Below are 12898 nucleotides of genomic sequence, written 5' to 3' on the forward strand. Positions count from 1 at the left end.
GTACATGAGGATATGGAAATAACTCCCAAGTTATACATTTCATAAGCCAACAAAACGTAAATAGCGATCCAAGCATTGTACTAATCCAGTGTTGTTTTCAAAAGAATACCTTATATTCCCCAATAAGAATGGAATAAGTCACCAAAATGTGTTTCTAATGATCTACAATGATATCTCAAAGGTGAACGTTCAATTATAAGAAAGAGTAACGAAGTTAACTAATACTCGTATCAGAAAAAACTCGTGACTGTGAGTTAGAAAAAAGTGAAAGCCAAATGGTTTAAAGGACCACGTTAATGAAGATGTTACAAGCGGTCTATGGCTTAATCTACAGAGTATTAAAAGAACGTATTAAACAAGGGTATTAAAAAAGCGTAAAGAGATCATGAGCGCGAGATCTCACTTTTAATTTTCCCAAGAAAGATCATTTAGTGGTTTCACTTACGTAAACGAACTTCAAAAGGGCCCGCATCTATTCCAAAGATCGTGCTCTGTGCTCCTGAAACTTGTGTGCCACTAAATGCCGTAGTATTATGGATATGACTAAACAAAGAGGTAGGACTGATGAATCTAAAGACAGGCGGCGGCCATCTTAAAATATGTGGATAAAGAAAAAGTGAGGTGCAAAAGTATAGAAAAACAGTGTTAGAATTAGTCATGCGGGAGATGTAAGTAAAAATAATTGGAAATAGTTAGATGATGGATGCAGTTATGTTACGTATTTGAGGATCGACATCAAATCAGAGAATATGAAGCGAGTACGTTTCAACAAGACAATTCGAGAGAACAATAAAGTTATTCATCATGGTAAAAAAACTCAGTTAATAATTGTAAATTTTTGATTCAGATAAATATGTAGATAGATTCCAGTCTTTAGGACTGGGTTGCCATTAGTGAATGTAAATTATAAAAATGAACTAATGCCGTTTTCAAACATTTGCAATGATATGAAACTAAAATGTCAATTAAATCTTTATAGATAGCAATTGTATTCCACCCGGTCATTCATTCCTGTTGGTTTCAGAGTTTCCAATCTGAAAATCCATAGTTTTCTCGTTGTAAGAGTTTTTTATTGTTGTAAACACCCTCCTTTTTCTGCACTATTTCCAATATGATAAATCTTATTTGGCTGATGTTATGTCTGGCTTCCCGAAAGTGTGTAGCAACCATGGATTTCAAAGACTGAGTGCGGATGTTAGATTTATGTTCATTGAGTCTGATTTTTATTTTCCTTTCTGTCTTACCAACGTACCCCTGACCGCAGGGGCATTTTAGTAAGTAGATGACGTTCGAGGAATCACACGTGGCTGGCTGTTAGTCGCAATTTGATTTTATAACCCTTGCTAGGATGTGTCACAAAGTTCCCCCTGATAATGTTATTACAATGGCTACAGTTATAACAGGGTAATGTCCCTTGATATATTTCTTTTGTCACTGATTCTGCTGGTTTCAGTAAACTTCCAAGGTTCCTAGCTCTCTAGTAAGCAAATAAGGGCATCTCATGAAATGCATTGTTTAAATCAGGTTCCTGTGCTAGTATCATCCAATGTCTCCTTATGATATTTTTGAATACTTTACTTTTAGTAGAGAATTTGGACACTACTACCACTCTTGATGTTTTGTCTTTTGTTGTTTTCTTTAGGAGGTCTTTCCTCTCCTTTTGGGAACAACGTGTTTTTGCGTCTTCTAGAATGTGTTGTGGGTAGCCTCTTTCTCTGAATCTGATTTCCATTTCGTTTATCCTCATATTAGCTCGTTCAGGTACTGATACTATTCTCTTTACTCTGATCATCTGAGAATAAGGGAGATGTTTCTTCAGAGACTCTTGGTGAAAGCTGCTATGGTGTAACAAATTGTTACGATCAGTTGATTTACGATAAATATCAGTGTGAAAATCAGAGCCTATTCTTTGAATTTCCACGTCCAAGAACGTGATTTTTTTATCATTCATCTCATATGTGAACTGTATACGTTCATCTCTCGTGTTTAGTTCCATGATGGCTGCCATTAATCCTAATTCTGTACCAGTCCATATGATAAACATATCATCTATGTATCTTAATATGAGTTTTGTCTGCGTTTTCCATGGTTCGCAATTCAAAATATATTTTTCCTCAAAGTGCTCCATGAAGATGTTAGCATATACCAGCGCTGCCGAATTTCCCATGGCAGTGCCCGTTTGTTGTAAATAATATCTGTCTTTCCACTTGAAATAGCTGTGGTAGAGGGTGAAATACAATAGCTGCATGAGAAAGACTTTGAAGTCTTCTTCTATGTTTGTATAGAGTATTGCTTGTTCAATTGCCCCAATTCCATCCTGATGAGGAACGGATGTATATAAGGATTTTACATCCATACTGCATAGAATTATATGCTCTTCCGGTGATATTTGCACCTGAACTAATTTTTCAAAAAAATGGGTCCTATCCTTAACATACGTCTTCATTCTCATTACATGAGGTTGTAGGTGTTTATCAAGAAGTTGTCCAATTGGTTGGTGAATGCTGCCCACAGTTGAAACAATTGGTCGAAACGGTGGTTTCTTTAAGTCTTGATGAATTTTCGGCAGCATGTGAATCACTAGACTTTTTGGATGACATGTAGTTAGAAATTTCTTCGTCCTATCGTTTATCGTTCCATTAAGATGTGCTTTATTGACTATTCGTTCGAGATATTCTGAAAATTGCACAGGGGGATTAGTCTCCAAGAGAAGATACACTGAATCATCAGCTTGGTGAAGTTCTACTTCATGTTCATAATGTGAAGTATTCATAATCACGATCGCTCCTCCTTTGTCAGCTTTCTGACATATTATTTTAGGGTTCAAAGCAATATTTCGAAGAGCAGCCATCTGTTTCCGTGTAAGATTTGGTTGTCTTGATTTTTTATCAAAATTTAATTTCGATATCTCCATTTTTATGAGATTTTCAAATGTATCCAAAGATTTGTGGGATACTGGTGCCACATAGGTACTCTGAGGTGATAAACCCAATAACCGATCCTCTTTGGTTGTTCCTTTCACTGTTATGATGTTATCAAAAAAGTGTCGTAAGCGCAATTTTCTCATTGGTTTATAGAGACCTATTTCCATTTCTAATTTGTCTGTCTCCGTAGTAGGAACAAATGTCATCCCCTTCTGTAAGGTATCCCATCATTACTTTGTCAAGATGTACATCAGAAATGTTAATCACCAAGTTATTTAATTCACTGTCTTCTTGGTTTTGTCCTTCTTCTCTGCTGCTACACTTCGAGTTACTGAACATTGAGTGCAAGTGGAAACACACAAAAAACTGGACACAAGGACACACTTTAAGACAACTGCGAAGAACTCTTTCCTGCACTATACCAGCTTTCACATTCGCCCTCTGAGAGAGAACCTGCCATAGGGGCAATACCTGCGACTACGGAGGAACTGTAGTAATCTCCAGGATTTCAAAAAACAGGCAGATACATGGTCACATAAACTAGAGGATAGAGGATATCCAAAAAGAATCATCGAAAAAGCAAAGAAAAGGGCACGCAATCAAAACAGAGATTCCCTTCTCGAACAAAAAGTACCCAAGGAACAATCCATTCCATTGACCTGTGTAACCACATTCAAGTCGTGTCCAATAAAGTGTCAAGCATTGTCTAAAACATTGGAAAATACTTAACTCAGGCAACCAACAATACGAGAAGCCCCTATTCTCTTACCGAAAGGGGAGGAGCCTAAAAGATAAACTAGTATCGACCAGACCACCACAACTTGTAAAACAAACTAACACAATACAAAATGCATGGGGCTTACCAAAGATTACAGGCCATTCCCCCTGCGGTGACTGCAGCGTGTGCCATTTGACACAACCAGCTAGATCTCTAAATTTAGAACCAGGTTGGGCAGAATAGCGGCGGTAAAAATGACGATCTTGCCCCAAGTTCTGTACCTGTTCAGGCTTTACCGCTTCAACCGCCCACTGGGTGGATCCAACAGACACAGGCAGACCTCTCGCGTTTTATTTGGCAGGGCAGGAAACCCAGAATGCGAAGGGCGCTTTCTATGTTGGCCCCTGAAGCTGGAGGACTTGGGATCCCGGATCTCCACAAATATTTCCAAGCGGCACAGTTGCGTTATCTCGTAGAATGGAGTCGGTGGGAATCGGATAAGCACTGGCTTTTCCAGGACCAGGCGGTGGCGGGCCGTCCACTGCAGGAGGTGCCGTTTCTGCGCGCCCTCACCGCCCAGCGAATTTATACGCCTCCTTCGTCACCAGGGTGCCCCTGCGGGTCTGGGATGCCACCAACATCGTTCACAATCTTACCACGTTCCCACTTACGCCGCTGGTGGACAACCCGGACTTTACTCCGGGGATGGAGAGGGGGGCCTTTACCCACTGGCGAGCGGCCGGGTGTCGGGCCCTGTGCCATTTGTATGGCCCAGAAGGGGTCATCCCCTTTCCACATTTCCGACAGGTACACTCATTTCCAGAGCATGAAAGACTCCGCTACATTCAGGTTCGCCACTGGGCATTACACCCGCAGGTACGGGAAGCTGCCGACAGGCAGCTCCTCCCGTATGAGAGGAGGCTCATGACGCGCAAGACAGATACGAAATTGATTACAGACGACTATAAAACTATTGCAACCACCTTCTTCTCACCTTTACAATCCTGGGAGGGAACGTTGGGAACGGGAGTTGGGCAGGACGTTAAGCCATAAAGAATGGGAGCAGATATCTTACAGGGCAAGGCACTCGGCATACCACATGGGACTCACTGAAACACTGACAAAGGTCTCTACCTATTGGTACTATACGCCAGAACGGGTACATGAAATGGATCGGAGTAAGGACGGCGGCTGCTGGAGGGGATGCAAGCAAGTGGGCACACTGACACACATACTATGGGACTGCCCACTGCTGGAATCTTATTGGAAGGAAGTGCTAGATGAGGTAGACTCCCATTTCGACACTGAACTGCCGCGCTTCCCAGCATACATCCTGTTGGGACTCCCAAACAGATTGATGTATCCACTCAAATCTCGCAGAGGCAGACAGATAGCTATAGCATTAGGCTCAGCTGTTCAAAACATTTTGCTACATTGGCGCACTACCACACTCCCCTCTATCACGGGCTGGCTCCATAGACTGTGGCATATACTGGGCATGGAGAAACTGTCGCTCACAGTGGCGGGGGATATAGAGTAATTCGACGATCTCTGGCAGCCGTTTCAGTCCTTGCTGGTCACTGAATTCAGGGAACTCACCTGCCCCAAATACCTCCGCCTCTTGAGGCTCACGGCACCTGCCGAATCGACCACTTGAATAGACAAAAGATTGGTCTCTTTTGCTAAAAGTGGACTGGGTGGACGGCAGGGGACGGACCTGTGCACTGGACGAAGGGGAGGGGGGGGGAGGGGGATCTGGGTGTTGGGGTTGGGGGGGGAGTTCGGGAGGAGAAAGTTGTTCTATTATAGCAACGTTAATTGCTCTTAGATGTCGCTGCGGACTAGTCAGCGGTTGGAATATCCTTTTGAAGACGCAACGCCGAGAACGTGGCCCTAGCTGCAGTGACCTAATACCTCATACGCTTGTATGTTTGTTCTTTTGTGTTGCACCAATAAAATACTTTAAACCTAAATTTAGAACCAGGCAAAGTGTGGGAAATACAGAGAGATACAAATTGCAAAACTGCCAATGCAAAATATCTAATCACGTGCCCATGCAAATTAAGTTATGTCGGTATGACCAGTCGAAAGGTAGAAAACAAGTGTATGCAAACACAGACGCAATATTCGGTGCAAAAGAAATACCACTTGAATGACAAACCATTTCCTAGAAATGGGTCACACCGCGAATGACATGGAATGGACCATCATTGAGCACTTGGACAACACACCTACTCAACAACAATTGTTGGAGAAAGAACAAGGATGGATATACCGGTTATCCACCCATCTGCATGGGTTAAACGATAACATTCCGTGGAACAGTCTGAATAAATGATACAGAGCAGGATATAGCTTAAGGCCATTTAAGTAGGGGTGTGGCTTAACACCAAACACTAAGATGTGAGGTACTGCTGAACAAGAAATAACCTAAAGCCATTGCAGCTTGTCATCTAAAAACCAACTGTTTGACATAATACCCTTAACTTTAAACAGCGCCTACACAAATATATTTGAAATAACAGCGAGTAGCCGATAGTGTCTAGCTTACTTCAAACATTTGCTAATCCCAAATCAACAAGTCTGCGGTTATCTTTACTAGTGGAAAACCCGCAGCCATGACACACTTGTTGTCTACCTTGCTCTAAACAAATGCCACAGTTTTATCAGCAAAACTGTGTGTCACAATACTAATTTTGGAGCAGCCACTAATTATAACACATAGGAGGCCCTCATGCATTGACATCACGCATTGACATCACGCTCCGAAATATCACTATTGACAGACTTGCTATACAATGGCTATACAGTTGTCATTAGCTTCTCTTCCTTCTGACACATACAGCGCACGCGCGCTTGTCCCACGGCTCCCTCACGCGTAAAAAGCTAGCATTCTAGGGTTAGGACGCCAACGTCACTAAGTAGGCGATGCGCTAGCAGTATCCACAATCCTTTCCAAGCACAACGCGTGCGCAGCCTGTCACGCTTGACAATTTAGCAGTCTAGTGCCCGGGCACCACCTTCACCACGCGGGTGACACCCAAATGACTGGCAATTTACGCGCGCTATCCTACTATTTAACAAAATAGCAGTAGCCCGCCCAAGCACCAACCAGGTCCTGCGGAGTCCAGAATAGGTTTTCAGAAGGGTGAGCCCTTCGACACAAGTAAGTGCAAAACTAGTTGTGCGCGCAGGACACGCTCCGTCAGATTTCGTGATCCTTCTTCCTTTTACGAAGACAATAGCCCAACATGGCTAACCCTTATCTCCCACAAGCGGATAGTGAGGCTAAGGGTCTCCCGGCCCCGGGACCTGATTTACGTTGTATTTTCGTAACCAATGTAAATATATTTTTATACATTTCTTTCCTGAATAGGATACATTTCACAGGCCACTAGATTACTTTTGGGCCACGCTCTTCACTAAATGTATCAATAAAGTTATTTCACGTATAACGCTCCATCATTATTACACCTCCGAGTGCAAATTCGATAACTCCTGGCCTGTTATGATGTAGCCGTGATGCGTTTTTCCAACGCCATAGGAACCACGATGGATGCGCTATGTCTAGCCCTGTCACAAGCATGTATTTCCTTCACAAAAAATCATTTTTTCGCATGCATGTCTTGTGAATGAATGGTTTACACGTATGAAAGACACTGTGTGTTCTTTTAAATCACCACCATACCGCCATTGAGTGACTCTATTGGAATTTATATGTTAAATGTTGTATTGTTTTGTTAAATTCCTTTACAGGTAAATTACCAAAAGGTGGACGCGAAATACGGTCAGTCCACACAGCATAAGTTAGCACAGCTTAGCGTGTGTGTTGCTTGAAAAGCACATACCCGTGGCGTCATTACCTTTTGCCACTCACTTTCACTTTTTCACCTATACCACATTTTTAATTCACTGTGAGTAAGGTCCTGAAGAAAGCCCGGCACTGTTTTACATGGGCTGAAACATGTCGACCTAACAGATAACTGAGACTCATTTAAGTAGTCTCATTTAGTTATCCACTTGTTTTTATTATTTCCTGGGCCGCTGGGGATAAAGTACATCATCAGTTAGAGTCCCAGAGATATTTTTAATACACCACTTCATCACACTTTCACAAAAAAAATCAGCTCCACTGTAATCAGGTGTCGCAGCACAGCTGAGTGGCATTCGGCTACTCAGCTGGGAACCCGATGATGAAGCATGACACCAACTAGGTTGGTGTGTGAGGGTTCTTCTAACAAACCCCTGCGGGGCTGGACACTGCAGTGACGGACAATCTGCTAGACAGGTCCATCCTAGTTGTTTTTGTTAACATTTATTCAGGGACAAGGACGGCCCACAACCAGTCCTAGCTCTCTCATTTGTTTTTTGTATTGGGTAATGTTTCACAGAAAAGCTTTCTCCTAAAGGTGGGAAGGCAAAGTCTTACATTTCCTAGGAGATTAGTCTTGATCCATATGACTCAAAGCAGGTGAAGATCAGGGCATTGAGGCTGGTTTGACTTTCAAGCAGGAACAATGGGATTGTCATACAGACCGTCAGAAGAAGCAAAGATGGGAATTTGATCTCTGATTTCCAACAGATTCCTCTACACACATTGCAAGCAGAGCAGCACAAGAGGCATGTCTCTCTGCTTACAGCCAGTAATGCTCTCTGACCAGGAGTCTTGATACCTCTTTAGACAGGACCAGATGGTTTCTTCTCCTTGAAAACCATCTCAAAAACTGGAGTACACGGCATCAGAGGAATCTGGGCTTTCTGCTTTGACAGCATCAGTGGATAGCCGCAGTTAGTAATACATCACAGGTCCACTATAAGTCTGCCCATACACTATCATAGAGAGATCGTTGGAATAAAGTGTTCTGTACTTCAGGCCACTCTCTAGAAAATGTAAAAAGACATATAGCAGAGGCTATTAGGCATTGGAGATGGTACTTGTGGATGAAGCATACAAAAAAATAAATTAGAAAAAATAATCAATAGGCATCACATTTTTAAAGACACTCACGGGCAGCGTACTGTGAGTCCTGACAGCAAAAACACAGAATGGCCCACCACCAATATTCCTCCAAAAGAGGAAAAATTGATGAAAATGTCAGTGCTGTGCAAACGTGAAGGCAGAAAGTGCTGGTAGTCAGGGAGAGATATACCCTTGTAAGCTGTGCAAATGTGTTGGTCTAGACAGTAAGTAACCCCTTCCCTGCGCCGCGAATTCCGCCACGGGGTGGGGGGGCTAGGGGTGAGCGCAGCGCTGCGGTGCTCATGACGGAACCACACCGTCATGAATCACGGACGGCGTGTGCTCATGGCAGCGTGGTTCCGTCATGACCCCGCTCGCTCATTAGTTCGCCCGTGCAGGCGGGGAATTAGTGCCGAGTAGGCGGAGCGGCAGCGCCATGACGGAACCACGCCATCATGAGCACACGCCATCCGTGACTCATGACAGCATTGTTCCGTCATGAGCACCCAAGGGGCTAAATATACCCATAAGTACGGTGGAAGGGTGATTAGACTCATCAGTAGAGCCACTGAGAAAACAAATGCACTTGAAGTGCACAGCAAAAACAGGACAAAACTATAAAGCTTTTAATTTTTTTTCATGGCCTTTTGATATCTAAAGTGAAAGTCATTGTGGAAGTGGCAATCCATGGTGGAGGGGGATATTTCAATTCTAGCGATACCACAGTCTAATCTCATAACCAATATGTCTACTCTTAATATATTGGTATTGGGTGCTGCTCCCTTCACCAAAATAAAGTTGCTTTTCAAAAACAGGATCCTCTACAGTTCTGATAGTAACCTCTCTGTAGGTTGTGCTACAACTTGTTTGCAATGGAATATTATTTGGACAAAAACGAGAGCTACCATCAATGTTTAAGTCAGACGCAGGAAAATCACTATTTTTCTATCCGAATGTTTGCGGGAAGTAAACAACTGGACTTGGTGCAAAGACAATCCGTAGAGTTCAAAATCATCAGACACAGTATTACACCATTGATATCATACCAGGAACATATAACTGAGTTCAGCTTTGAAGGAGGTCTGCTGCAGATTATGGGGGCGCAACATGGAAAGTCTTCCAGCAAACACTCCAAACTTAAAAATGCTGGCCTAATGTAGAATTCAGGCACTATCTTTCAGCGACAGGTTACCAACTTCAAAGCTCATGTGTATTTAATACAAAATATCAGTGGTAAATTCAAAGACTGTAACATGTTGTTTGACAGTCTTGCAAAAGTTAAATTAAGTCTGAAGCTTGACACCTTGATCGCAGGTTGGTCTGAGCAAAACACAACTTGTTCTTCATATTTTCAACATTTCTCAGTGATATCCTGCTGTGATAAACGAAATGTTCCAGATTATACCTAACATTATACAAAAGGGTCATATCAAATCTGCAGCAATCCCACTGACCCCCCATGTTTCCCTACTCTCTTATGGCAGTGGTTTATGGTCACTGTTCCAGCGCAGACAATTACTTTTCCACAGAATGATGCAGCGAGGCTGCTGCTGAAACAACCAAGATGGGCGCATGCCACACCACTGCTGCAAAAATTGCATTGGTTGCCAGTCAAACAGAGGGCCATGTTTAGGGGCCATGTATTGCACATAAGACATTGTTTGGTACAGTGCCAGCTTATATTAAGGAACGTCTAGATTACTATGTGCCCGGCCAATGTTTACGTTCCTTCGGAGCATTTTTACTGACCTTTCAACAAGGCAACCGTGGGTGACCGGGCATTCTCAGTCCGGATACCTCAGTTCTGTAATGGGTTACTGGACAGTCTGAGGAAAGAAGGCAAGCTTCTTCCCTTTCAGAAACAACTGCAAACTCACTTATGTAAACAAGCATGGCAGTAACTGGTATTGTAATGCTCAGATAAGCCCCAAGAGACCAGTGGTATTTGCGCACTATATAAAAGTTATTAACATAACACTATAAACTTTAATGTGGTGCAATTTCAGAATTATCTTTTCCTGACAGTTCCGCATTACCAAATAGGCAAAGTAGGCACCGACCTATGGGCCCGCTCATTTTAGAGGCTCTGCGACAATGGATCAAAATAATATTGATCTGATCTTGAAAGAAAATTACAATCAAGCTTTCTTAAATTGTTTCCAAAAGATAGAAAATAATCAACTCAAAGAAACGAAAACTTAACATTAAAAGACTCTATAGAGAAAATACTGTATTAATGTAATGTACCCATTAACAACTTAAAGTACATAAACCAGAGACGTCAGATTCACATAACAGTTTATCTCTCAAAAGCTCATCCTCTGGGAGCGGTCTTTTTGTAAAAAAATCAGATGTAAACTACGTATGTTTAATGTACAGTAGTGATGGTCATCTCCATTTAGCGGCCGACGTGCACACTACTTAGTTCAAGGTTATCCCACTAGAGCGCGTGCACGAGAAACCTCCAGAAACAAAGCTTTCTGTGATTTAGTGAGTTTAGAGTTCGAGCCGAGTCAGACTCAAGACCCTAGAAGAATATTTGTGAGTAGAGGCTTCGAGAACGCGGAAGAGTATAAATACCCGAAGTCTGCGTTACTAAGTTAGCTTTTCTGAATTATAATGATGTTTGATTAACTTTACCGTCTAATTTCTACCGCAACAGAATGACTATCTTGGTTTGAACTCCTTTGCCATTATGGCCACCGAATAAGACGTCTTGTAAAAGGTAGACTTCAAAGATATCCTGAAAGATTTAATCACAAATAAATTGAGGAAAGTGAATAATTAAATTTTTTTTGGTTTACTAAAATTTTAAAAAAATGCTTAGTTCTTTGTAATAAAATTGGTTTATTAAAATTGTTGGTTGGTAAAATGAAAAACGTATTGTAGATAATTTGAGAAGGGGGGGCTGAAATTGTGACTGCCTAGGGGCCTCCACATAGTTAAATCTGGCACCGTTTCCTGAGAATGGTCTTCAGAGATGATCCAAAAGAAACATATATTGGCCCAGGCCAGGAACACCAAGAACTAATTTTGTTTATTCAGAATTTCCTGGTGGTACAGGATTGAAAGCTTGACTCGGTCATGTTTTTGGAAATTATCCTTTGCTCAGGCCTAACCCTTTCTTCTATAGACTCATAACATTGAAGTCAAGTTAATGAAGAACTACGCAAAAGCAAAACAATGTCATTTAAGTATTAAAGGACGGTACTTACCATGGGCCTTGTATGCATATCTAACATTGTAAGCTGGACATAGGTCTGTAAGGTTATGCCCCATCGTGAAGAATCTTGATACATTAACCCCTAGACGACATGAAATAAAAATGAATTAAGCTGCATTTTATGAGAATATTTAACAAGACGGTAATCCCAATTCTTTAACACCCCCGAATAATAAATAATACTGTGTGATATGCCATCAAAATAATATAGAGAAAACAGGACTATAACTGAGGCAAAACCATGAACTCATTAAGGGTGGAGAAAAGGGATGGGATCTTGCGGTTTCCATTATTCTCACATTTGCTTATCATTTAACTCTATATTTCAACAACTGGTTGTTAGACCTGGCACTTTGGCGTGAGTCTCCCTTCCACTCTTTGCTGATGTGCCTCATGTGTTTTGCTGGTGTTAGCTGCTCAGGGCACTGTGCCACTGCCATCCAGTGCCACAGTGCAAGTGCTCCCTATACAAAGTGTATATGTTGATTGGTTTCCATGATTGGCTTATTTGGTTTACTGTCAGACCCCAGTAAAGTGCACCAGGAGTGCCAGGGCTTGTAACTCCAAATGCTGCTAGTGGGCTTGCAGCACTGGTTGTCCCACCCACAGAAGCAGCCTGGTAAAATGTGTCTAGGGTCTGCCATTGCAGAACCTGTGTGCATTCTGGTACTGTCATGCTGGCTGGGCAAGTGCACACACTTGCCAGCCCCTAAAACTCCCCTTTACTTCATGTGAGTCACCCCTATGTTAGGCCCAAGGGCAGGGTGCATTGTAAGCATAAGGTAGGACAAGCCCTGATGTGTGTGGCATGTCCTAATAGTGAATTACAGCCATTTTTGTTTTTTCACTATTGGAAAGCTACCTGTTCTCATAGGCCAGAAGGGGCTGCTGGAATTATTACACTCTATAATCCCAGCAGGCTCAGGGAACATGATAGAAAGTCAAGTTTGGTATGCCTGAACTCAGCATAATAAAATACATATTTTAGTAAAGTTTATTTTAATATCCTGTGTTTGCAAACACCACTGTTAGAAAGCTGGTGTTTGCTTGCCTAACCATTTCAGCCCGCCTCT

The 12898-nt window shown here is 42.2% G+C and overlaps 1 protein-coding gene across 1 annotated transcript in view; it reads right to left on the minus strand.

Moving 5' to 3' along the window:
• TK2 (thymidine kinase 2) overlaps positions 1 to 12898 on the minus strand; it is a 268608-nt gene that overhangs the window by 152621 nt on the left and 103089 nt on the right. The window contains exon 5 of the mRNA XM_078671285.1: positions 11818 to 11907. Within this exon, the coding sequence (XP_078527411.1) occupies positions 11818 to 11907 (90 nt within the window). The remainder of the gene's footprint in view (positions 1 to 11817; positions 11908 to 12898) is intronic.

This window comes from Lissotriton helveticus, chromosome 12 (genome assembly GCF_964261635.1).
Source record: "Lissotriton helveticus chromosome 12, aLisHel1.1, whole genome shotgun sequence".
NCBI lineage: Eukaryota > Metazoa > Chordata > Amphibia > Caudata > Salamandridae > Lissotriton > Lissotriton helveticus.